The following is a 27,867-nucleotide window of genomic DNA, read 5'->3' as shown; positions in this document are numbered from 1 at the left end:
CCGCCTCCCGCCGCCGCTTCTCCTCCCTTTCCCTGCCCTCGCAGCCGGGAGGCGCGGTTCGTTACGGCGCGGTGTGGCGAGACGGCGAGCCGAAGCTCCGCGCTATGCCGGCTGCTGCGCCGCCCCCGCTGCACCCCGGGGCGGGCTGCTGCTGCCACTACGGCCACTGCGCGGGTGAGTGCCCTGCCCGCCTCGCTGCAGCCCGAGAGGGTCGTGTGGGGAGGCGGGGGAGCGCCGCAGCCGGGGCTGCAGGGTGGTGGTGGGCTTGGAAATCGCCCCTGTGGGCTCCTTGTGAGCTCCGTGGAGGCTCGGAGGGTGTGGAGGGTCGGGGTGCCCCGTGTCGAGGTGCCGCGGTGTGAGGCAGCCGAACCGCCCCCGGGGAACGCCGGCTGCGTCGCCTTGTGTAGCGGAATCGGTTGTGTGCGCTTCTTTTTAATTACAGAGCCGGTGTTTATGGGAGAGGTGCCCTTTAACTTTCCACAGCCTTAATTTCTGCCTCTCTCTGAGGACGTGCAGTAAGCACTGTCTGTGAATCTGGCTGGGCTGCCGGTTTGGGCTGGTGGAACGATTTTTGCGTTGTGAGATGCTGAGCTTGGAGTAACCCTGTAGACTGAAACTTCTGCGCTGTGTGCTGAAAAGTTCATTGAAAGACAAAACCCGGAGGTAAAAGACAAGCCCAACAACAGCGTAACCAAACTCTGGCTTCTTCCTCTGAGCCTCTTTGAGTTTGTTTTGTGAGGGACCAATCTAAGAGATTAATACTGACTCTGGTAGTGCATCTTGCATGCTTTTGCTTTGGGCTTGAAGTAGAAATAAAAATATATGCATGCACTTGGTTGCATGTGGCTTTCTTTTCCCACCTCCTTTTTTATCTTTTTATTCAGCTCCCTTTTTTCCTCTCAGTGTGTTTTTATATACTTAAAACGCAGTTTTGACTCTGAAATGTTAAGAACCAGCAGAGACTCACAGAGCAGCAGGCACAACAAAGCTTACAGCACATGTTAGAACTGCTTTATGTGGTGCAAGTGCAGTTATTACAGCAACTTTGTCACAGTCTGCCTGAAGAGGCAGCTGTGTTATGCAGCTAAGGAAGCTGTCCTGCGGCTCTTTGGGTAGGACTGATCCCACAGAGTGGGATCTTGCAGTGCAGTGGGTGTGGATCTACCAAAATGGCTCAGTACTTGCCATGAAGGTGGTCGTAGGATGCCAGCGCATCTCCACTGAGAGAGAGCTTCTGATAAATCTCCATCTGTGGTTCATTAACCTGAATTGGTTAATTGGGCTTAAACTGTCGGCAAAGATAACTTTTTAATTCAGCTTATTGGCAACTGTTCAAGACTCTGAATTTGAGCTGTGCAGAAGTTACTTTGTGGTGGTGTCCGTTGTTTTCCAAGTTAATTACCTTAGCTGTGGTAAGCTGCATTTTGAATGTATCTTTAGCAGTGGCCCCATATGCTTTGTAATGTCTGCATCACTGCTTTTTCTGGTTGCATTCAGTGGAAGTTCACTTTTTTGGCATCTGCCTGGCTTTCAGCACGTGGTGACTAAGGGAAGTTGTGTGGGATTCGTTTCCCCATTTCTCAGATCACTGAATTCAGTGGGTTTTCCACAGAAACACGTATAGTTTTGTAGAAATCAGGGAAGCTGGTGGTCCTTCCTTCTTGTCCAGCTGTTCCTGGGCAAATTGACTTGGTTTCTGTTACTGCTTTTGTGCCCTTTTGCTTTGCCTTGATTCCTAAATCTTCAAAAACATTTCAAGTCAGTGTTGTATAAATTTTCTTGTACATGCAATTAGCATGAGAACATTATGGAGACTAGCAGTCTCACTTAGCTCTGTTCCTGCTCTTACTAAAGATAATGTGGCTCTTTTAATTAACTTCAGTGCAACTTGGATCGCAGCTGAGAACGTGGCTGTTGAAAGAGGTGAATGTGACATTTCTTGTATTATAAAGGCATACTGTTTGCCAGGCTGATTTTGTTCTCAGAGTACATGCTCCAGCCGTTTGGAGAATGTCCATCAGATAATGGAAATGCTAACCAGAGGACAGGCGAGCTTCTGCCTCAGTTGCTTCTAATGTAAATTTGAGGTTTTGGTAGTATTTGCAAATTGTTCATCTTATCTAGCAGTAATTTCCCATCATTGCAAATGAAAGTCAGGTGCGTTTACCAGCTTCCCTCTGTTACTAGTGTAATTTACTTGTCTAATTGTTGTAAGGAGTGCAAAACAATTGGCAATGCCTTATATCCTTAGAAGAAGCTCCCAATGATCATTCTGAGCCTCCTGTTCTGTCAGTATTGATAGACTGCCTAAGATTCCTTATTATTATTTTATTTTTATTTTAAGTTTTCTTGTCACCTCAAATATATAGGTAATGGATAAAGTCAATAGAGATGCTTTCTGCTTGTCTTCGTGTTTGTAAGTATAATTAATGCAGGCTTGAGAGTTTTGCCTGAAAAACCCATAGAAGTATTGCGAAGCCATTTGTTTTGCAACATTTACTTCAGTATTTGACTCTCCTCAAACATAGTTCTGTAATAACGAGGTGGGGAATTCTACATTTGTATGTGAGTTAACATCTCCTGAATGTACTTGATTTCCAAGGAAAAAAAATTGGGTAAAACACCCTTCTTTAAAGCAGGATACAGAATCAGACTCTGGCAGGTCTTCAGTTATGCAACAAAGTTATGGGTAATAAAGGATCTAGAAGCCTAATTAAACCCTCAGTGACACCTCTGCAAGATCTCTTTTCTTTTCCACTGGGTTTGCTCAGATGCAACTGATTAGTCATCAAACTGAGATTTAGGAAGCAATGGAGGTAAAATCCCAAACTAAAAGAAACAGATTCCTGCTCCTCCAACTGAGACAATGTTGGCTAACAGGATTAAAAAGCAGTAAAAAATTACCTGTGATGAAACAGCAGCAATTAATTAGAAATATGAGTGCTGCTCCTAAAGTAATGCTTCCCATTTTATGACGTTGACCCATGATGTCAGAGGTGGATGCTGATGGTATGGCAGTAGTATCCCATTACATTCTGTTGCGATGTGAGATGGCAGCAGAGGGGCAGTCTGACCAATGGGCATCTGACATGGAAGCTTGGAAGAAGCAAAGGTGTGTCACCTAATTCCTCCGTATGGAAAATATGGCATCCACTGACATTCATTGCCATTTTCTGAATGTTTATGGAGACCCAACAACAGATGGTGAGCACAGAGAGGCGGTGCGTAGTGTGTTTTAGTGGACAATGACAGTGGGTCATCTTTGCTGGTGCAGAAGTTTCTAAGCATGGCATGCAGGCTCTTGTTTGCTGCAGGTGAAAATACGTAGCAGATGGTGATGATGTTGAAAAATGGTGCTTTGTATCTAAGAAGTTGCTCTACCAGGTAGTGTTATTGCGCTGCTTGTATCTGTTGCAGTTTCCATGGAAATAAATAGGAGGCATTACTTTCGGAGCAACCTATAGTTTAGAGGTCAGGAGCATCAGTGTGGAAGTGAAACTGCCTGTGCACTGAGCCTTGAGAAACAGATGGAGAATTCTGCCAGATGGATCCTGGCAATCTTTGCTGTTGTGTAAGATGCTTTTATTTCCCTCCATCAGTTCTGTCCTCTCGTGCTGGAGGGTCCCAGGCTGCAGAGCTCACTTCTCTGGTTACCGGGGCAAACCTTAAACCTGTCAAATTGCAGAAAGCAGGCAGGACTGTTCCCAATAAGATATATTGCCTGTCATCTATGGGGGGGAAAAAAATGAAATAAATGAGCAGTTTCATAATGTTCTTTTTTTGGTATTATGCAGGGTTAGAAGTTAAACTGAGCTTCGTGTATCTGAAAGCATTGATTGACTTCGCATGTAGTGCGCTTAGTCTTTACAGATTATGCGTTTGTGTACTTCTTTAAAGGACTTTCTTCATGCTCACTTCTTTTAATTTTCTACCATTAAAATGTCAGAAAGAATAGATAATGAAAGTGGAGTTCAACTCTAAAAAAAAAAACAACCCATAAAAATGATGGCACTTGTGACTCATTACCAGACTACATGTAATCTTTACCTTCATCTGCTGATCTGAGTGATTCAGCTCAGTTTAACACTAACATGGCAATAGCCATCTGTGTTTGCTGTAAATATTTTATTTTTAATTACAAATGGCTTGGTTGAGAAAATCTCAGTGTGGTGGGGTTGCTGAGGGCCTGCAGGGGGAGCAGATGAGCGGCCAGGAGGGTAATTTTTGCCCAGTCACCATTAACAGATGGGGGAAGGGAATGTAAAAGCATCAGGGCAAATCTGGCTGCCTCGCAGCAGTCTCAGTCTCTGGGGGGAGCCAGATGGGAGAGGAACAGGTCAGGCTACAAAGTAACTCTGGGCATTTCACAGAAGTGCAGGGAAAACAGAGGAAAGGAAAACTCTTGCCTTTGTCTTCTTTGAGGAGAAAGAAAGAAGGATAGCTGTTAAATGTCATTTATCCCTCATGATTCCCAAATACAGTAAATACGGTCACATGCTCCCGCATGCTGAGACTCCTACATGTGTTCCACTGCAGGTTGGCACCCACGCTGGGCTGTGGGTGACACAGAGGCAGCATCAGTCCTCAGAATGGAAGAATCCAGAGATTGCATAGATACAGCAAGAGATCCAGGGTGGGTATCCCTCAGGCTTCCTCCCTTGGTCATAGTGCAACCAACCGGATACAAGATTTACTAGATGATCTTGTGGATCCTTCCCAACTTTGTTCTTCTATGATTCTTCACCCAACAGATAGTCCTTCCCATCTTAACATGTGCCCTCACTACATCTGCCTACTTTTTGGGTGCTGTGATATGCTGTCCCAAAACTAGTAGTGGACAGGAAGAAGGAAGTAGAGTAAATATGTGAAAGAATGAGAATGGGTGTTTTGGGGACAGAAAGATTTGGAGATCTCTATCTTCTGGTTTGCATGGCATAATGTTTCTTTCATTCTTAAAATCAAAAGCTTGCACAGTGCCTGCTGAGGGCTTATGAGATCAGGGAGTGGGCACAAAGGTGTGTATCTCCCAGTCTTTTGTACTCCGGGATCAGCACTAAGGATGTTTGCTTTCCTCACAGCTGAGACTTTAGCTGTCACTTAATGGGACCAGACATAATTTGCCCAGGAGAAACTTTAGTTCTGTTGGTGACGTGTGGGAAAGAAGGAACCTAACTTGACACGCGGCTGAATTTGCTGGGCTGACAGTTAAAGAAAAAATAATACCACATGCAAAGTTAAGCATGCTTGAAGTGAAATCATGAAATATGATGAACTTAGAAGCCCATCATACTAATTTTATAGGATCAATTAGGGCTGAAACTGCATATTTATGAGACAGATATAATATTCTGGTTTGGTTGTCCTTTTTGTAGATAAACTCGGATTCGTTTTTCTTCAGTGAACTTAGAATGCTGCCTGAACTGCTGAGGAATTTTATTCTTCTACAGATTGGGTTAGACTGGGTGAACAGTAATCTCTGTTCTGCGACTACAAACTGAACACGAACACGCATCAGTATGATGGGAGATGCCCATTAGGGTAGTAGAAGTGATGCTGTATAGATTGAACTACATTCCTTTTTTTGATTGTGATATATTACAGCTGTTCTTGAAGGTGTCCAGATGATAAGGAGTACCTGGAAGATTGTGTTTTTGTTTTCATGCTGTACACCAGTAGCTAATACAGATTGGAATACATGCAAACAGCATGATGGATTGATTTCTGTTGTCATCTGATGAAAAATGCACTTTGTCTAAAAATATTTGGATTGTGCTTATTTTATTTGATTTTTGTAGATCATGTTTATGATCATGTATGATTTACAGTAACGTTTTGTTGTGTAATGTGTTTTAGATCTGTCTTAGCATCAAAGATACTCCAAACATGTATCATTGCCGAATACGCTTCTACCAGACCAGGTACTTGGAATCTAACATTATTTAGGTTACAAAGTCAAGCCTTTATGACTGTTGATGAGTGGTGCTGCCACCTACTCCTGTTCATGTGCATTATGATATAACCATTAATTAAATTATCAGATGCTGCTTTTTTTCCCCAGGGTCTCTGGCTCCATCAGTGCATAGCATGGACAAAGCTTAAATAATGAGCATCTGCTTGCAGTTTACCCTGGCTGTTAATGCCTCTCACTGCATGCTTTCTGAATACTGCTCTTAGCGCTGGTTTATTAACTTGTAGGATTTTCTGTTATGGTTTTTTGCTACAGGAGCAAATGTGGGTTAATGTCTTTAGTGTTTTCACAAAGGGAGGACATTCACTGCACTTTGTTCAGTGGAAGTCGAGATATAAAAATAGGAAGTGAAAAATTCTGTAACGTGGGCAGAAATATCACTTGAGATGCACAGGCCAAGGATTTGGGGATGGCTTAGTGTTATGTATGTTGCTTTGAAACTCTGTGGAATTGCTTCAGATACTGCCCAGTTCTCCAGGCCTGTGCTCCCTTAGGCAATATAACTCGTCTTCCTATATTCTTTACTTCTTTTCAGCTCCTTGAATTGCAGAGATTAAGTTTCTATAGAGAACACTTTTTGACCATATGGTCCTGATTCCAGTTTATCTGTAAAAGAGTAAAGTTGCAACAGAAAGGGGTGGATATCCAGAACTGCAGAGAAGCTGTCCAGGGGGTGAGGATGGTTGAGTTACAGCTCCCAGTTCTGTCCTTTTGCTGAAGTTCAGCACCTAGGCTGACTTTCCAGCCTGCTCATATTCTCCTTCTCATGTTTTATTGCATCCGAATTACAGTCTCCATCTGCTTTCACTGGGCCAGCAATAACTGCTGGCCAGGATCTAACTATGGGCCTATTTGCCATGTTCTCTGCAGCCTCTCCCAGTCCCTACACGTGACTTTTTGGTCTTTTCTCTTATTCTCCCATCCCAAATTTCAGCTAGGTTTCCTTTTTCAGCTACATGCAGGCTGGCTTTTGAATGGTGATATCAGAGCAAGGCCATGCTCAGGTTGTTTTCCTATTCCCAGTCTTCTTGTTCTCTCCCTCTGTCCCACTGTTTTAACCCATTTTCCAGGCTTCCTTATCCCATGTTTCACACGTAATTCCTGATCCTGCTCGGGCTTGAGTCCTGAATGTCCTTCATTGGATCTGAGCAGTGTAAGCCCTTAGAGCGTCCTTATGAGCCTGCTGGGATTATCCTGCAGTCTTTAACACTGTCTCTGTCCACAACTTGTGAATGTTGACTTCCTCTTTCTGCATAGGATTTTATTTGGTCAAAATTGATGCAGGGTAACTGCCTTTCATTGTTCCTGTAATGAATTCCTGACTCAAACAAAACCTCTTCTTAAAATGCTGTAAAGCCAGGCAGGGAGGCACAGTGTTCAGGAGGGCAGAAAAGATAAGGAGCTATAGCTATGGCTATTTAGAGAGAAAAACAAAGCCAGTGTTTCCAATTGTAGAGCTGTAAATAATGCCCATGTAAAATTTACTTGCTGTAAAAGGATGCCTGTGGTCATATTTTGTTTCCGCTAAGCTAATTTAGTACATTGAGACTGTTTGTACTACTTCTTCAGTCTTGGACACTAATGGTATAGACTAGCCCTGAAACATTCAACATTTAATAATTTATAGCAAGAAGAGGAGCTCAAGGTAGCACACTTCCAGAGCATCTGGATGCTAATGTACAAACACTGGTAACCTGTGCAAGCTGTGTACTTGGCTGCTCTGAGTTAAGGGTTAGAGAGATTCTTTGCTCCCAACTACTGGAAATGCTTCTTTATGCTTCGGTGTAAATCATAGAATCATAGAGTGGCCTGGGTTAAAAAGGACCACAACGGTCATCTAGTTTCAACCCCCCTGCAGGGTCACCAACCACCAGCCCACGCTGCCCAGAGCCACATCCAGCCTGGCCTTGAATGCCTCCAGGGATGAGGAATCCACACCCTCCTTGGGCAACCTGTTCTAGTGTGCCACCAACCTCTCAGTGAAGAACTTCCTCCTAATATCTAACCTAAACCTCCCCTGTCTTAGTTTAAGGCCATTCCCCCTTGTCCTCTCACTATCCTCACTGATAAACAGACATTCCTCCTCCTGCTTATATGCTCCCTTCAGGTACTGAAAGGCCACAGTGAGGTCTCCCTGGAGCCTTCCCTTTTCCAAGCTAAACAAGCCCAGTTCCCTCAACCTTTCTTCACAGGAGAGGTGCTCCAGCCCTCTGATCATCTTCTTGGCCCTCTTCAGGACCTGCTCCAAGAGCTCTATGTCCTTCCTGTACTGTGGGCCCCAGGCCTGGATGCAGTCCTGCAGGTGGGGCCTCGCAAGAAGAGTTGGGTTCGCATTGAGACTATACCCCCACCCTGGCATCTTTGTTTTGTATATCTTCAATTGGAATTTCTGGGGCCTAAGGAGAAGACAGCTTTTAGTGCTATTCTTTCACTTCAACTTGGAAACAGAGCCTCACATATGCTGTTTTGGGGCCAATACATCAAAACCACTCCCAATACACAATTTCTATCATGTACAGCTTTACTTGTGTGGGTAATCCTCATAACCTTTAATGGAGCTTTCATGAGTGAGGACTCTTGTGTTGATCCAAAGCCCTCGAAATAAATTACAGGCCTTAAGTAGAACATTTTACTCACAGAAAGTGATGCCATAACTCAATCCTACCTCAGTGTTTCTTTCTGTTTTAAATTGTGCAGTAATACTCCGTGTAAAAATTTAATTGCACGGCAACCTGTGTCTTGATAGCGGAATTAGCTGCTGGGTAAACCATTGAGTTAATGACTGAAACTGTGATCTCCAACTGGAGAGCCAAGAAGGAATGTAAGATGAGTGGAAATATTTTAATTAACAAGCAAAACTTAGGCTGGTCAGAGGAAGGGAGAACTTTAGAAGGGCAAATAGCAGCAATAAATTTTTCATTGCCACGATCAGTGACCTCTGGTGAACTCTGCTACACGTGCAATTCAGTACTAAAGTGAACAAAACCCCTGCAAGGAGGGGTCATCTAAAGGAAGTTTAATGCTTATATAATCCTATACTTCCCACTCACCTTCTACTCCTATTCAAGTAGTCTGTGACTTTTGCAAATGGGTTTTGAATTTGGTTTCATAAATGAACCCTAGCTCTTTGCCTTCATCTTCTGTATCACTCTATTTTTTAATACTTAGCGGTATGCAAGTGTATATGGTTATAAAAAACAAACAACCACTGCATATGCATGCATTTGTGCATATAAAATATACATATTTCTTATGAATTTTAATAACCATTAGCTCTCACAAAGACAGTGAGAAGGAAAACAAGTTTTATTCTCTGATGTATCAGTTCCCAGCACTCAGACTCATTGAAGTGTGTTTCTAATCCCACCTCCTTCTTCCTTTCTCTCCCACTTCTGTTTAAATATAGAAACGAGGTTTCAAGCAATATGATTTGAGGCTTTAGGATTCATTTAAGATATTTAAAGCCTTTCTAGAAATGCTTGTTGTTTTGCCCTGTTCTTTCCTGAAAGACTGGGGCTTGCTTCATATCAGATAATTAAGATTTGCTTAACTAGAATATAATTCATGGCTGTAACTGGCAATTGAAATTATTTTTTTAGTTTATGTAATATACAGATTAGTCATTGCGACTGCTTTGACAAAGTTTGGCACTTCCCACTTTCCTCAGGAAACAGTAGGAGATAACTTTGTATTTATTTAGGCATTCATGTAACTTCTTTTTTTTTTTTTTTCGTGTTAGAAAAAGATGTGATTCTTACTCCTTAAATGGTTATATGTATATTTTAACTTATGATTTGTGTCAAGCTGTTTTGGCTAGGAATGAAGGCAGTTTAACGAGCACAAAAACATATTCCTGGGTTGTTCGTTTTAATTGAATAAAACCACACTTATTCTGTTAGTTATAGAATAAAAAATAAATGTGGTTTCCATTTAAAGCTTTGCTGACTTAGTGAAGAGAGGGAACATTATTGATGTAATTGAAACAGTCAACAGCGAAACCAGGCGCTTGAAATGAATGGTTTGCAAAAGGTGTGGTAATGGTGGCATAGCTGGGAGAAACATCACCTGTGGGGAAAGTCATTACTAGTGCAGCATTGTGTTGGTGTTGCATCGAGATTATAAGATGTGAAAATATCACATGCAGTTCCTGTAAGCAAGGTAATACTTTGACAGTGGGTATGCAAGAATCTGAAAATGCTGATTAAATTCAGAGTTTCAGCAGTTCCTGGTAACCAACATAGTCTGGAATTGATTTAGATTTCAGAGAACTATTATTATATGTGACTCCCCCCCCACCACCACATTCACAATTGGCTTTATTCTGGGTACGATGTAAATACCTGCTTTAAAAATTACTAGCACGTGTTATCATCTCTCAGTAACAAGATCATCCATAAAAACTAGAATGGAGACAGAAATAACTTGTGCCACCACCAAGCATTAGTCACATAGCTCTTATATAATGCTTACGTCCTCAATCAGCATACTGGCAGCTGAGTGTCTCTGTAATATTTATCTGGAGAAGAAATATCTATCTTGTTTGGCAGAGGAACAAATTGAAGCCAAGAGCTAAGGGACATGCTGAGGGGCACGCAGCACTTAGGGGTGAGAGCATTATAGTGAAGCACTGCCTGGCATCATAGCACCAAGCAGTAGGCAGTGGCAGAGAGGGGGGCTGCAGCAGCATTACTTGGTGTAGTTTTTCCTTTTGCTCTCCTAGGTGAGGGGTATAATTGCTTTTCGCTCTGTTTTACCATGAAGAAAGAAAAAGTACAGAACTTGAAATACTGCAAATGGTATTTCAGCAGTTGAAAACCAAAACATAATAGATTTCAGCTTGCCAGAGCTCTTAAATGTGCATGTCTTACCTCTAGCCCCAAGAGGAGCTATCAAATGCAGGAGTTTTCCTTTGCAGATTGTAACGCTGTCATGTGGCAATGCAGTCATAATGATGTCTTAAAAATGGGTGGGATTCTCCGGGAGATAAGCTGTTTGTGTATGGGAATTTCCTGGTCAAAGTTCAATAATCACCGTGATTCTGTTCTTTTGGGATGATCCTGTTAGTTCAAAAGTATTTTTATTTCCTATTGAATTGTAGGATTATTAAATGGAGTTGGAATCATTCTGTTTTCTCATCACAGAAGTTTATTTCTTGAGAATGAAAAGAATTGCCTGGCAATCAAGTTTTATTAAGTACAGGAGATCTGAATACTTTATGGTGATACTATTCTTAGCTTATTCTCAGGTTTATAAACTGAATTGTGTGATGATTCAGCCATGACAATGTATCATGTTTTCAATTCTTCCTTTTCAGAAATATATGTGAAGGATGATGCAGTTTTCTTTGTTGGTTGGTGTTCAAAGGTGAAATATTGGAGGAAGAATTGTCCCTGAAAGTTATTGAAGACTTTGTGATTTTACTTAGGCTTTAAGAATAAAATGTCAAACCAAAATATCAAATGGAGCTAAGACGGCCTTCCTTTAAGGAAAAAAATAAAATAGAAGTACAAAAAATAAAGGTTGTATAAAAATAGCTATAAAATAATCTAATTGTTATAGAAGTCTAGAAAATAAATGCATGGTCCAAGGAACGCAAAGGGGAGGTATTTATAAAGAATATCAGATTGCACATGCATCCTCATCTGATAGCAATTTTAAAACTAAACTTATATCTCTTAATTCATGCAGTACAGCTGTGGAACTTGCTGTAGGGCTTAGTGGTGAAAATTGTAATTGGGTTCAGAAAGGAAACATAAGTTCACAGAAGGTAAATTTATAAAAAGATGTTAAACAAGTAACCCTCTTTTTTTGGTGAGGGGGGGATTTTAGCAGATGAAGGCATTTAGACACCATATTTTTTCTAAATAGAATCTCTTTGTTGTAAACCTGGTATTTATGTTTTTTTCACAAACATAAGTATGTATTTCCTCATAAACAATTTCTGTAGTTGCATGTATGTGAAATTGCACTCTAGTGGCTTTGTTGAAGCGCTCAATGCAAGTCTCCTTACTTTGAGGTTGTAACTCAGTAGTTACATAAAAAACTATTACTCATAAAGATCTAATGATGAAAAATGAATAATATACCTACTCTTTCTTTGCTTTAGGACACCGAAGCATGTTTGACCATATGTCACAAAGCACAAGCTCAAAGGTAACAGAGAGGACACTGCGTGGGACTTGTCCTTCTGCTGGTCGTGGAAACTGTGGAAAACAATGTGTGAATGCAAGCAGTTGTAGGTCTTCGTGTTTTAATCCCCGGAATGGTTTTCACACAATACATTCAGAGCACAGTCCTGTGAAGCCAAGAATTATTACAGTGGTGAGACCCTGTGGGCATACACTCAGAAAGATAACCTTGCTTCTGAACAGGAGATCAGTGCAGACCTTTGAACAGCTAACAGCTGATATTTCAGAAGCTATGGGATTTCCACGCTGGAAGAATGATCGAGTGAGAAAGCTTTACAATCTAAGAGGCAAAGAAATCCAAAGTGTTTCTGACTTCTTCAGAGAAGGTGATGCATTCATAGCTCTGGGCAGGGAGCCCCTTACGTTGAAGAACTTGGAAGTGGCAATACAAGAACTTTGTCCTGAAAATCCATATGCTGCCAGTGCAATTCAGCAGAATGAGGAGCAGTCTCAAAAGCTGAAGAGCAGGCTGTGTGATAAAGCTTCAGTAGTGGATGCTGGCTTTGATGAGGCTGAAATTGCCAAGAACTGCAGTGATGTTGTGTCTCCCAAAACGGCAGCTGGAAAAAGTCAATCCAAGCCAAGGCAAGAAGAAAAAATGAGAACCAAAAAAAAGTGGACTAGAGGGAGTTGGAATGGTGAACAAGGAGTAAGGCCTTCTAGAAAAGCTCGAGAAGATGAGAGGTACCTTAACCAAGACAGGAGCCCTGAGAAAGGGTTAGAAGAGAGTTCAATGGAGGTATTGAGGTGTGAGAAGTGTGAATGGGAAAGGCAGGCCAGGCAAAAGTTGCAAAGAGAAAGGCAGGCTGAGACTTCATTTGAGAACACAGATCTGAATGCACGCGCATGTCAGAGGTACCATGTGGAAAGAAATGCCAAAATCAGGAATTGCCAGAAATCTTCAGAAATTCCTCTAGAGGATGAAGATATTGGCTGGAAAGATAATTGCTGTAGAAGGACCTGGAAGTCTCTACATAGGAATGTTAATGAAGGACTGGATAAACAAAAGAGGAGCATTGAGAAGGAAAGGGATCTGGAGAAACATGAAAACCGTGAGAAGGAAGTAGTAAAAATAAAGAATGCTGTAGAAGGGCTACAGATCGCTCTTGAAATGAAGGAGGAAAATGGAAGTAGTTGTATAACAAACCAAAATGGTTGGCTAATGAAAGACACTCCAAGAGATGCTGAGAAACCATCTAAAACACATAGGGATGGTAGAGAGGGGCAAAGGACTAAAGAGGAGGGTGTCAGGAGAGAGGGAAATAGCATACATACAGAGAGTAACATGACACGACGAGAGAAAACAGGAGAGCGCAGATCGAATAAAGAAGAAAACAAGGCTCAGGCGCTGGAAAGCACAAGCCGGAGGCGTGCCATAAAAAGCAGAACTGATGTAGAAAACCACTATGAGATTGGCAGGACTATTGGGGATGGGAATTTTGCAGTGGTGAAAGAATGTCGCCGCTGTGACTCAAATCAGATCTACGCCATGAAAATTGTTGATAAATCCAAGCTGAAGGGGAAGGAGGACATGATGGAAAGTGAAATTCTGATCATTAGAAGTCTTTCTCATCCCAATATAGTAAGCTTAATTGAAGTGTATGAGACGGAGGCTGAGATCTATCTAATCCTGGAGTACATCCCAGGAGGGGATTTATTTGATGCGATCATAGAAAGCGTGAAGTTCACAGAGCATGATGCTGCTGTCATGATCACTGACCTGTGTGAAGCCCTGGTGTATATTCACAGCAAGAACATTGTCCACAGGGACCTCAAACCAGAGAACCTTCTGGTAAGCACTGGCAAACACTGTGCAGGAGTTGGGTTTATTTTCCTTTTTATTATGAACATTTGAATAGTTTTATGCAAGCAATATGCAGAGAGAATACACCGTCGCAGTACTGTTTGGAAAAGTGAATACAACCTTAAAATGAAATTAGCTTTTCAGATCATTTTGCATACATCTACTGCAAGTTGCAGATGATGTTGCTTGCAAGCAGAAATTCAAATGATAATGACCTGGCTTTCAGGGCTAGTGAGCATTTGTATTTTACTGAAATTCCAGCATGTTATTTATCATCTGAATTTAGGTACTCAGGCTTGAATGTATTGCATTCACAGAGCATGTACTGAATCATAAGCTGTTTTCCTTTCAGATCAAAATTAACAAGTGACATCAGCAATTTTAATACATTTGGTAGAGTTCTTGTCCACTGCAGTCACTCATCCTGAAGAGCACTGTGATAATCCTCTACTGTAGTGATTTCTATAAGGTTTTTTTCCAGCACATTCTTTATATCCGTCACTGAAGTTAGTAGAATTACTCTCATGTAAATATGCATAGAAATGTTTTCAATATTGACTCGTGGTATGACACCCATTATGGGAGTGTGAAAATAAACAACTGTTCCTTGCCAGTCATTCGTTATACTCTTCTCTTAGGGTTCCAAATTTCATAGCAGGCAGTTATCAAATATTTGCCTTTCTCTAACAGAGCTAATTTGATCTGCTGATGGAAGTTTGTAGTTAGCCAAAAAAGGGTAATAGATGATTTATTCCTATGTGCTAGTCAGTTCTTTAAGGGAATTAATGTAAGGAAGTGTGAATTTCTGCAGAAAGGCATTAGTGTAGCCTGAGTAGAAGCAATTTCTACCAGAAACTGATTTTCCATTATAAGCCAGTTTCCGCTCCTTCCTCTTTACTGAGATTAAACTGGTGCGTATAAAACACCGGAGACCAGATGCTTCTCTGTGTATAATATGTAATCTTCACAGTAATACAGGTAAACGAAAAGAGAGGCATGGCTCAGATCTCATCTGATGGTTTTCACCTTGTAGTTCACAGCACTGCGATCCAGAGATTCATGGGCAAAGTTTTGTAGCACAGAAGTCATTGTGTTGCATGCACCATCTGAAAGCAAAGAATATGTGTTTGCAAGGACAGACTTGTCCCTCACTGCATAGGTATTTTGTCATGTAAGAACTGCGTTGCACAAACTGAACAAGGAAGAAAATTTTACCTCTTCTGATTACACCTTGCTTGTTAATTGGCTGAATAGCTGTTTTAGAAACAACCTTAAAAAAAAAAAAAAAAAAAGTATATTCAGCAAGTCAAAAAGTCTGTAAATTGTTGATAATATTGGCTAGCTCAACAGCTATCTAATAAGTATCCCTAAAATTACAAGCCATTTGAGCAGGTGTGTGGCTTTCTGAATTTGAATGCACTGACTCCTTAGAATAGGAAGGACAGCTCCTGCTAAGCTTAGTGACAGCCAGAGCTGAACAGTAACAACCATTAGTGAAACAAATTTTATGGGTTTATATGCTGTTACTGGGCAAGGGGCTGGAAGTTGTCTTCTGGAAGTGCTGACATCCTGTGACATCTCCTTTTTGTTCTTGGTTATGGGATAGATCTTGCTTCACTTCACATTTCTGCACCACAGATTTCTGTCTGGGTTGGTCTCTTTAGGCAGTTTGTGCACAGAGGACAGAAATAGGCCCTTACTTTTTCAGTGAATGATTTAGAGGGAAGACCTGCTGGAGAGGAGCTCTGCTGAGAGGGACCTGGGCGTCCTGGTGGACGACAGATTAACCATGAGCCAGCAGTGTGCCCTTGTAGCCAAAAAAGCCAATGGCATACTGGGGTGTATTAAAAAGAGCGTGTCCAGCAGGTTGAAGGAGGTGATCCTCCCCCTCTACTCTGCCCTGGTGAGGCCTCATCTGGAATATTGTGTCCAGTTCTGGGCTCCCCAGTACAAAAAAGACAGGGATCTCTTGGAAAGAGTCCAGTGGAGGGCCACTAAGATGGTGAAGGGCCTGGAGCATCTCCCCTATGAGGAGAGACTTAGGGAACTGGGTCTGTTTAGCCTTGAGAAAAGAAGGCTGAGAGGGGATATAAATACCTGAGGTGTGGGAGTCATTGTGGTGAGGCTGGTCTCTTTTCAGTAGTGTGTGGGGATAGGACTAGGGGTAATAGGATGAAAGTACAGCATAGGAAGTTCCGCACGAATGTGCGCAAGAACTTCTTTACAGTGAGGGTGACGGAGCACTGGAACAGGCTGCCCAGGGAGGTGGTGGAGTCTCCTTCTCTGGAGATATTCAAGACCCTCCTGGACGCCTACCTGTGTGACGTGGTGTAGGGAGCCTGCTTTGGCAGGGGGGTTGGACTCGATGATCTCTAGAGGTCCCTTCCAACACCTACAATTCTGTGATTCTGTGATCTTCAAGATCATCAAGTCTTACCATCACCTAACACTAAGAATTCTACCCCTAAACCCTGTCCCTTAATAACATGTCCATGTGTCTCTTAATTACCTACAGGAATGACAACTTCACCATCTCTGTGGGCAGCCTGTTCCAATGCCTCATCCACCCTATCTGTGAAGTTCTTCCTAATATCTGATCTAATCTGATCCAGAAGCTTCATGAAAATAAGCAGCTGGGTAAAGAAGAGAAACCCTGTTTCTCTCCTTACAGAGGACAAGGTGCAAATATACTTTGATGTCTAGTGAATTATGAAATTATTCACACAGGAACTAGAAACCTGGTTTAATTAGTTTGCTGCGTTATTCCTGTTGCTCTTACGGCACTATTCTCTAGTTAAAGGCTTCCGTAACAGCCACTTTTTGGCTTTCTCCCTAAGTCTTTCATTACTGTGTCTGCCCGCAGCTTTCCAACTCCGTGCAGTATAGCTGTGAGGCAGAAAGGTGATGACTTGTGCTACCAAAACAAAATCTGTGTGACAGCTGGTGTAAAGACACCTGCTTTGAAACCCTCCCTTTCCACTAACAGAATCACCTGGCATAGGAATAGATGTTTAGCAAGAAAGCCTTTGTTACCGAGCTTCTGCAGCGTGGTGTATTTGGTCTCACAAAATAAGGTGGTCACTTCTTTAAGGCTAACTGGAAGAGCATAGGAGTGGAATAAGTTTGGGTTATTTCCTCTTCTTGCTCCTCCTTTTTTCCTCATGTTTTCATGTGTACGATGCTGTGAATTGTAGCCTTTTTATGAAGAAACTTTGGTTTTGTGACACTATTTACAAATACACAAAATGCTGTCAGAGTTTTCCAAGTACAGTGGAGTTAAAATCCCATTTAACTGTAGAATCATAAAATGGCTTGGGCTGGAATGGACCTTAAAGGTCATCTAGTTCCAATGCCATTGCTGCGGGCAGAGTTGTCAACTGCTAGCTCAGAATGCCCAGCCTGACCTTAAACTGGTTCATGAATGGGCAGCCTGTTCCAGTGCCTCACCATGCTCTACATAAAAGATCTCCTAATATCTTATTTTCTGTGGTATTTCTTTATGACAGATAGAGAGATTCTTCTGTCTAGCAGCATGGGATGATTGAAAGCTCAAATGCATAAGCAGTGCTTTCTCCTTAGCTCTAGTTGTAATATACAAGAAGTCTCATGGGTCAGCTTGATTTCATTATGTTGATATGAGAAATCTGGACTACCAAACATACATGCATAAAGAGGAATATTAATATTAAAAGTCATCTTTTAAACACCCTGATGGATTTCCTAATATAGATGTGAAAAAGAACAAGAAATTAGGAGTTATCAAAAAACAAGATAAAAGGAAAAGACCAGATTGATCCCTTTTTGAAGATGAGCTTTGTTTTGTATTAGTATAATAGAATTTTCCAGGTGTATGGCTAGAAATCTGCCAACAACACTGGGATATCCTGTGTTCAAGAGAGTAGCAAGCATTTCTGATTCCCTTTGATTTGGGGCTGCCAGTGCTGGCTTACCTTGCAGTTGAATGGTGCAAGTACTTGTGTGGCTTAAATTGTCTGTTACTTGACAAAGCGTATTTGAATGCTGCTCTTCCTCATCTCAATTAGCTCTTTAGGCAGGTAAAATGAGGCAGCTCTTTTGAATGAACTTTTGGAACCATTTTTGCATAGTCTTGAGTACAGATGATATAGCGGGTATCATGATGAAGTTAGTACAATCCTCTAGCATTACGCTTTTTGCTTTGCACCATTTCAAAGTGTATGTGGCAGAAGTCTGATGTTTGATCTTTTTTGAGAAGACTGTGGATTTCTGTGTTACTTCTGCAAGTAAACACTCAAGAGGGGATATCCTGAGAAGCTTTTCTTTGTGAAATGCATATTTGGCTCAGTTTCAGTTTTGTTGCCAGGTGATGGAAAGGTGAGCTGCAGAACACGAAGTTTGGGATGAAGTGTATGCTCAGTTGATCTGTGCTGACCTTGAGTTATTTTGAGTGGGGATGCTGAGGTTTTCAGACGTGCTGACAGATATCATGCTGTCTTTGAAATTATTACCACAAAGGTGTGAAAAATATATCCGTGCAGCGTGGTGTTCCGAGCTGTTCGGTGAAATTAAATGAAAGTTGGGTGGTTTTGTCCTCAAGAACACATGGTGTGGTATTGCCACCTTGTGCTCTGATGTGAGATTAGGGCTATGGCTTACTTGTAGAAAGTATAACTGCATATTCCATCAAGCAAAATTACTAGCAGTTTCCTACTGCCTCTTGTGGATTGGACTTCAGACCTGTATATTCTCCCCTTTCATTAAACAAAACAAACAAAAAACCAATTGTATAAACTTTTCCGTGTTGTTTGTCCTGGTGCAATGCAGGGTATTAGTTGAAATTCCACATGTGACACCATTTCTTTATGTAATTAAAAAATCCTTATATACATGGTCGAAAAGTGTATTTGTGCTCATGTAGTATGTGTGAAATTGAGTATTTCAACTGTGATTTATTTTTTTTTGGTAACTTTCTACCACTGTTAGATACGTTATTAAAATATTAATCTTGTAGATAGATGCTGCTCTGGAAAATAACTCTAAAAATAACTCTATTACCTTTATGTTATTTATTTTTCATTTCTGTTAGTTGTGGAGACTACAGTGTGTGATGACAAAAAATCTTCATGAAATTAACTAATTCAATAAAAGAGAAGGTAGCATTTCATCTTTCTCCTAAAGAAGCTTTGTCTGCACAGCTCTAGGCAACTTTTTCACACTGAGAAGTACTATTTTTTTCTTTAAAGAGGAAAAAAAACATAGGAGGTTTTCTTTAATTACAACTGGAAGGTTGCTTATAGCTTCTGTGAGGAAGTTAAATGGGAATTAATTGGTTGTAATGTAGGGGAGAGCAAATTTGTCCTGTCTGTGCCCTTTATAAGAGAGACCATCTTGAATTTTTGGCTGCCTCAAGCACTGCCTGATGGCAAAGTATGAGGTGTTAAAGCCTGAAGTTTGCCTGTCACATCATAATCTGGTTTGTCTCTTCAAAACCTGAAAACAGATTTTCTTGGCTTTCCTGTAGTCATGTTAGGTCTTTTTTCCCCCATAGTTAGAGACAGATAATTTCTCATTAAAAACAATTTATTTTTTTAATTAAAGAATATTTGAGTTTCAGTAACCAGTATTAAAAATACTGATGTGTTTAGTTATCCTGCTACCATATTCATGACTTGACCTTTCAGTACTTTTTCTTAAAATACTGTTTCATTAGCTGCATTACAGATTAATGTTAAATGCTTATGCACACAGAACTGGAATGGAAACAAGAGTTTTGATCACTTTCTGTGTGGATGCAGGTGGCAGAAACTGCTGGAAAGACACATTTTTCCTTTCTGCTTTCCTAAGTGGAAAAATAATCCTTAGGTTCACTCTCCTTAATTTTCAGTGGTCTTCCTTTTCATTTTCATTTCAGAACCAGTAGAGCAAAGTTGTCCGTTTCCATTAGTGCTCTTCCTCCTAAGTACATGCACAGTCCTTTTATGTGGAAAAAGTTACTGAATACTATTTGTCAAAATATGGTTTCCATTTAATTTTATTTTTACTTGAAGGTATTGTTATTAGAACTTCTTACTCTTTACTACGAAAGTACTATCTACTTCCGTTATCTTTTTCTATCTTAAATGCCTGCAAACTAAATATATATATATATTTTTTTCATTGAGTATAGGTTCAGCACAACGCAGATAAATCTACTACATTGAAACTAGCAGATTTTGGCCTTGCAAAGCTGGTTACAAAACCCATATTTACTGTGTGTGGAACACCAACCTATGTTGCCCCTGAGATACTTGCTGAGAAGGGTGAGTGTATAAATCTATGATTTATAGCAAGTCATAAAATTACTTTTAACTTTGTAATCATGGAAATATTCCAGAATGTTTAAACCTACTGGTAGGTCAGCTAGCAGCAAAATCTGTGAAAGAAAACTTCTTAGCTTTTGACAAACACAGGCGTGGTATCAGTTGTGTTTTCTTTATGAATGTCTTGTGATACATAGCTGTGATTTTTGAAACAGACAAGACATTAAAATACAGTAGATAACAGTTGCTGAAATGAAGAAATAAGCAAAATGTTATCATGGAACATTAGGGTGGTCACCCCCGTTTTGTGTCTTTAACTCAAACAGTTTTCCAAGGCCCTGTAATAATGCAAAAGGATGGTGAACTTGTATGTTAAATTTATTTAGTAAGCCAAAGTATGGTTCACATCAGAGAGATTTTTTGCTATTTCATATCCAAAAAGATTCAGACCTGGAAAGGAGTCAATTCTTGTTAATGACTCAAGAAAAGCTATTTTTGTGTCTTGTTCTGTGGAGCTGGGTTGCGTGTCTCCTGTTACATTACATTTCAGTGGGAACCTGGCATTCTCTTAAAGCTTTCTTTTTCTTTTTAAAAATAACGAGAGGGCTATTTTAGAAACATATCCTGCATCTTCTCAATTAGTCTCCAGTTGATGCTGGTCTTGTTAGACAGACAACACTTGTGAAACGTGTTGAAGAAGAGAGGTATTGTGTGAGAACTGTGATTATTAACAGAGAGGATCAGCTTGTAAGTGTGATGTACCAGCTACTTATTCTTCTGCTGACCTCGTCTTTTATAGAAACTGGGCAAAGCTTCTCTGTTTCTTTGAGAATGGAATGAAAAAAGAAATAGCTCCCGACCAAATATAAGAAGAAGGGTTTTGTTTTTTTTCTGTCTGTCTTCCTTCCTCTTCCCCACCCTCCCTCAAAAAAGCAAAATAAACCAACCAAACAAACAAAAACAAAAACCACCCCAACAGAGCACACTAAAACTTCCAGTAAAAGATCATTAGCCCTGGTTTGTCTTTTCTTCCTTAGGCTATGGGCTCGAAGTAGATATGTGGGCAGCTGGTGTGATCCTGTACATTCTGCTCTGTGGTTTTCCACCGTTTCGCAGTCAGGATCGTGATCAAGAAGAGCTGTTTCAAATCATACAGCTGGGTCACTATGAGTTCCTTTCCCCGTACTGGGACAATATTTCTGCAGGTAAGATTCAGCATGTATACCAGTTCTGGAAACTGGCAAAACTCTTACCTAGAGTGGCTTGAGCACATTGAACTCCTCTTCAGAATAGTGATTTTGGTGGACTTTGGAGTATATTACATTCTTGTCTTATATGATTATTTGCTTTACATGTGAATTTAGTCCTCTCATAGTATCATTTTCTGTGAATATGAATATCAAGTCACAGTATCACAGTATCACAGTCTCGTGTGGGTTGGAAGGGACCTTAGAGATCATCGAGTCCAACCCCCCAGGATTCGAGTCCCTGTGTAGCAGAGCGGCACTTCTACCACTTGCACCACAGGGGGGATTCGAACCCGGGCCTCTGGTGTTGCAACGCGGCATTCCTACCACTGCGCCACCAGGGAACACAAGTCTGATTGATATAGTAGACTGCTCCCTTTCTGAGGCAAGAACAAAGATTTTGCTTACCTTGCTTTTAAGAACTACCTGCAGAAGAAAAGGCATCAAAATATCTCCAGGCTTATGTTGCGTTATTGTAAACTAAACACCGCTCATGATCTTTTAGAGACCATTCTCAGCAGCATTATATGACTTATGTGCTCTCTGAGGAACAAGATAGCTAGTGCTAACTCCTGTGAATTAGAACACCTAGCCACATGCCTTCAGAATGCCTTCACGATTAAATTCCCTTCCCTTTCTCCTCTCATTGTGCAGGGGAGAATGGAATCAGTAAGGAATGTGCTGGAGTTCTAACATCTCCTGTCACTGGTTCTAGATCCAGTTGATACAGTACCTCCTTTAAAAAAATCTTTGTGATCAAACTATTAAGAAAAATGAGGACCTTTTGCTAGGTATAAATGTCAGAATCATAACATTGCTTTTCTTTTCCCCTCTTTCTTCCATAACAGCAGCAAAAGACCTCATTACCAGGCTGTTGATAGTGGATCCCCAGAAGCGCTACACTGCACGACAAGTACTTCAGCATCCTTGGATCAGAACAGCTGGAAAAACTAACAACAGAAATTTGCAAAGGGAAGTAACGATAAATATTGAGCGTCATTTCCGGACCCAGCGCCGGAAGGAGGCTGTGGATAAAGACACATGAAATCTCTTTGAGTTCATCTAGCCTTCTTTTTTAGTAATTAACAAATTATTTATGTTTTCTAAATGGATTTGGCCTTTAGTTGATGGATCTTGCTGGCCATTGCTATGCCTTTTTCTTTTTTCTGTTCTCATTGATTCTGAGATTCTGAAGAAAGACAGAGGTCAAATTTGCATCCACCTTCCTGTACTTTAGTTTGCAAGTGTCTCTGGCAGCACTGGATACTAAATATTTCTCAGAATTTATCTATTATTTTTTCTTTAAATAATGATTTGAACTTTTACATTACATAATATATATCTTTTTCAGATGACAAATGTTCGATTTTGTGTCTAACTCCAGTGATGACTGTGAAATGCTTTCACTTGTCTCTTCATATGGTATCTTTCATGGGTTCTACTTTTTGCTTTTAAGTTGTGTTCTGTTTGTAGCATTGTCAAAATGGCTGTCCGCTCACATGTTCTGCGCTAATTCTCTAAACTGATTTCTCACCAGTTCCTGCTAGCAATTTAGAAGGTGAGAAAAACAAAAATAGATGAATAAATATTTAGCCTGTTAACATTAGTATGTTAATAAAAGATGCAGTACTGTTTATTAAGTAGTGAGGGGGAAAAAATCATAGTTGAAATTGGCTACTCTATGATAACTCCTTTGGCAACATCTTTTCATGGGATGCTCTCAGGGCGAGGATAATAGTTCTGTTAAGCTACTGTAGTTTGTACAGTGTGGTAGTTTTGGTTCTTTACAAGAAGAGGTGGGAAGATACCATGGGCAGATACAGCTTCAAGACTGTAATAATACCTTTCACAGTGCTTTTCTTCCTGCTCTGGGAAGTGGGAAGTCAACAGTTCTGAAGGAGCATTAGTTCTTTTCCCAAAGGCATGTTTATGGAATTTTAACCCAAGCTTTTTTCTCATACTTAAGTCTTTCTTAGGAGCCATCCACATGGATACGTGACTTTTTCAAGCTGACGGAGAACAGAGAGCTGGAAGCTGCTGCTGTGACTTAAGTTAGCCCTTACCTTCATGCTTCCCCTGTTATCAACACAATTCACAATTGAATTGCTTTTATATGCTTTTCAGTGTAGTTTAGCAAACTTTTTTTTTTTTTTTTTCCAAATTATCTTCTCTGGGGACTCTATCTCCTCAATTCCATGAGAATAGATGATGGTATGAAATTACATTAAAATTCTACTCAGGAAAAACAATTTCTTGTTAGTCTGTGGGAAGCTTCCCCAGGGTATGTGTCAGATGCTTCATTGCTTATGCTACCTATAATTGGAGTTTAAAAGAAATCCAGTGGAGAAGATTACAGTCCAGAGAAGGACTGTGACCTACAAGATCTTTTGAATCTCAGAACTTTTGGTTAACTAAACAGATTGAAAAAGTACTTTAGTTGTCTGATAGTGCTTTGTCCATGAGTTGTGTGCTGGCAAATAACATTGACAATAAAGCACCAATTCTACTAGCATCAAGTTCATAGTGTGTAGAATTGAATGAGGCTATTTCATAATGAGAGATGTCAGAGGCATTTCAGAATCAGTAGAACACTTTCAAAACTATAAGAAAAAAAAACATTTATGCTGAGTGCTAAAATAGTGTGAACTTCCTGAATTACTAACGTGTGTGTGACACCGTCATCATGTTTCTGTTTCAAGCTTTGACAGCTTTGCCTCAATAATGAAAGAAGAAAGTAGAGGCAACTTGGTTCATACAACAGAACTGTGTTTTCAGTCGAGCTCGCCTATTTTTAATACAGGTTGGACAAAGGCTTGCTGGGGAATTCAACAGTTTCTGAAACAAACAAAACTTTACGGTGTGCCCAAGTGGTATTTATATTCTATGTCATACCTCTGCTTTCGAGGCCCTGAGTTAAGAAGACTTCTCTTGAAAATGAGAATGAATTTGAGAGCTTTCTTATGTGTAACCTCATATTCTAAATGTTGTTATGTTCTTTGATTGCTAGTAATAACATCTCTGCTGATTTGTCTGTCTTGGATATGAAACTATGGAAAAAATAGGTTATGATTTGCAATATTATATTTTGTAATTATTTTTAATATAGTAGTTTGGAAATAAAGTTTGAAGTGGGTAAGAAAGAACTATTATCAACACTTAAGCTTAGGGCTTTGATATTGTGTTACAGGTTTCTTTGTTGCCTTTAAGAACCTGTCTACAGCTTTATGGTGCTCAAGGTAGATCTGCATGTGATGAATATAATATTTTTTCAAAGATCTTTTTTCTCATGTTATGTAGGTCCCAATCTGACCAAATACAGCACAGTGTGCTGCCACCAGTGTCTGTAAGCACCAGTGCTGCTCTGGCAGCACTGAGGGACTGCTTTGGTTTTGCTAAATAGGTGGCATTAAGCCCTCCTTCTTCAGGTTGGAGGCTCAGAAGGCTTCCAGGTGCTTCTCAGGGCTTTTGCCACCTCCTGTTTCTCTCCTACTGAGAAAAATGCCTCTTTTCTTCCATTGCTTTCAGTGTTCTTTGGCTTTCATGTCACCAACATCCATACATACAAGCTGATCCGTATATAAAAAGTGTATTTCATTTCCTTGCAATGCCCATGCCCTCAGTAGTGTTTCTGTTTTCACTATGCCAATCACTTCCCTTGACTGGCTTGGCAATGCCATCCTTGAGGCATCCCAGGATATGTTTGGCCTGCCTGCCTGGGCACACAGCAGGCTCATGTTCAGCTTGCTGTCAGCCAAGAACCCCAATTCTCTTGTAGCAGAATTGCTCTCCAGTGTCTCAGCCCCCAGTTTATACATATAGCTAAAGTTGCCCCTTCCCAAGTGCAGAGTCTGGCAATTTCTTTTGATGATCTTCATGCAGTTGGTGATTGTCCAGAACTCTTTGTAAGCCTTTTCCACTTTTGATGGAATCAACTGCTTCTCCCAGTTTAGTGTCATCCACAAGCTTGCTCTAAACACCTTCTGGTCTTGTATCCAAGTAAGATACAAAAACATTAAAGAGAACTGGCTTTAAAACGTTGTCCCTACAGAATAGCTGGGGTCTGTTTGAGGCTATATTGACTACCAGAGATCATCCCAAGAGTCTTATGAAGCATTTTGAACAACCTGGAATGCCAATGTGACTAGATTTGTGTGTCATAATCTTTCCTTGATGCTGTTAGGCATTCCTGAGCATTAAATTCGGGTTTTTGGTGACTGCCTTTGACTGACAAAGTGGCATCACTCTCCAGTGATTCAGTTTCTGATGTTTGAAGATGAAGTGGACTGCAGAAGCCTCCTTCTTTTTGTCCAATGATGTCAATGTATTTTTATTCATGCTGGTAACTCCTGAAAAGATTATTAGAAATGGAAAGTAGGAATTTTTGTATTCCTTTTGTGTTTTTGTCAATGAATAATTAAACATCTGTGCCCAAGAGACTCATAGTTGAAACTTAGCAGAGACAGTTCCCTGTAGGTTGTTTTGTTCAGGGACCTCTCTTCTTCATTTGAGCTATGTTTCATTACTTTACATGTTTACAGTTAGTAACTACTCAAAGACCTGCAGCACTGGGATGAGTGATTGTAAGTGTGCACAAAGGTACATGCGATGTGTAATTAAGTTGTCAACCGTTCACAAGGTGCACTATCCAAACATATACGGTAAGTGCAGGATTCCACTGTCCTTATACCCCAGAACCACAAGGGCAATAATGGAGATACAGCAGATACACCTGTGATGCCAGTTAGAATGTTGTACAGAGATGCAGATTTAATCATTTTCTGATGTCAGCTATTCTGCAAAACTGAATTCTGTCATAAATTCTTTTATATATGTATATACATATATAGTTTATTTAGAAATAGTTTTTATTTGGGGAAACAGGCATAGTATTTTAAATTGAGTTGATTTTAGTGTCTGATTCAAAGGAGAGAGTTTCTTAGTAGCTTGTGTATAACTTCTATTAAAAAATGCTCTTTTCCTGCAGGTCTGTAATCTTGATTGAAACTGTAGAAATAAAAATGTATTTAATGTATCAGTCATGTTTTGGAAGAATCTGCCTTTTCTTTGGATGTGAGCATGTGGAATGAATTGTCTGCTAGTGAGAAGCAGAACATGTACTTATTTATTACATATTAATCATTAAAGAGACCACGGCCGCCTCACTACTCTTAGAACGATGGCAGACTGTTAAGAATGACTGAGTTTTATGATAGCCACACCAATTTATTGCTCTGCATTTTAAATGTTATATATAGGGGGCTAATTAAAACTGACTTAATGCATTGCTGTTAGGAGTGTTTCCCATGTTAATAATAGCTGAAGTCAGAGTCTGGCAATATCTTATTGAAATGAGCCATTAGTGTTGTCACAGCTATGTGCTATTAGTTCAGAAAAGACGATCCCCTGTATCATCCAATCTGCTGATTCACACTGTGCCTTGCTTTATAGGCAGGTGTTGTATTCCTGCAGAACTCTGTCTTTTGAGGTGAGATAGCGTAGACATTAGAAAAATGGAAAAGTAAAGTTCATAACCCTAAACAGTTACTGCAAGTAACTTTTGTTTTCTGAGTGTGGAAAGTGAAGGACTGAAACAACTAGAAATGGAGAGAAATGCAAAAAGTATTCCTGTAGTAAGCATGTCAGCAATCCAAGCAATGGGAGCATTTATTTGCCTGCTGGAAATGCAGAGCCATGCAGTGCATTGCTAGAGAGAAGTGCTGCAACAATCAACTTTCAGAAACGCTTGGAGAATGCTGTACTGAATGAGGAGCATAGGATTGAATAAGTTCCTTCTAAGCACTGGAAAAATGGAGTGCACCATATACATAAGGTTATTTCTATGTTGTTATTGCTGTGTTGGTAACGTTTTCTAGATTTCAGTGACTGCCATCGTACTGTAAATCTGCCTTTCTTACAGAAAATAAGCATAAAACATTACCAAAAATGTATAGTGACAAAGATCACAGTGATGGCAATTGTTCCAGAAAATGGAAGCATACAATTATTAACTGCTATGGTGAGTTGTTTAGCAAATCCTATTATCGACTTTTCAGAAAGCGCCATTCAATCGTGCTGGACGTTTGCAACTACACATCTTGCAGTGTTGACTGTTTTAATGATATTGTAATGCTTCAACGTACAAGCTTACCCGTAGTGCAAGGATGGAACTAAATGGCTCAGATACATTTCTTTGCTGAAAGCTTTCTGACAAATACAATGTTCATGTGGTGACTGATGGGTGACTGGAAGTTATTACTGACCAGCGTCTAAAATGGAAGTTTAATGCTGCACCCTTAAAAATGTGAGCATTTAAGGCTGTTTGGATAAAGGCCGGCACATATTCCAGTGTGTTATTTCAATATACTTCAACAACAACAATAAA

General features: G+C 40.3%; 1 protein-coding gene across 1 annotated transcript; it reads left to right on the top strand.

The window, feature by feature from the left end:
• The first annotated feature begins 17 nt into the window (after window positions 1–17).
• On the top strand, window positions 18–26,520 carry DCLK3 (doublecortin like kinase 3). The gene is made up of 5 exons (XM_015854247.2): window positions 18–174; window positions 12,075–13,948; window positions 20,106–20,238; window positions 21,276–21,443; window positions 22,334–26,520. Exons 1-5 carry the CDS (start codon window positions 105–107, stop codon window positions 22,528–22,530), a joined length of 2,442 nt encoding a protein of 813 aa, XP_015709733.1. The 5' UTR covers window positions 18–104; the 3' UTR covers window positions 22,531–26,520.
• The last annotated feature ends 1,347 nt before the right edge of the window (window positions 26,521–27,867 follow it).

This window comes from Coturnix japonica, chromosome 2, assembly GCF_001577835.2.
Source record: "Coturnix japonica isolate 7356 chromosome 2, Coturnix japonica 2.1, whole genome shotgun sequence".
Classification (NCBI taxonomy): domain Eukaryota; kingdom Metazoa; phylum Chordata; class Aves; order Galliformes; family Phasianidae; genus Coturnix; species Coturnix japonica.
This window is presented reverse-complemented; position numbering and strand designations above follow the sequence as displayed.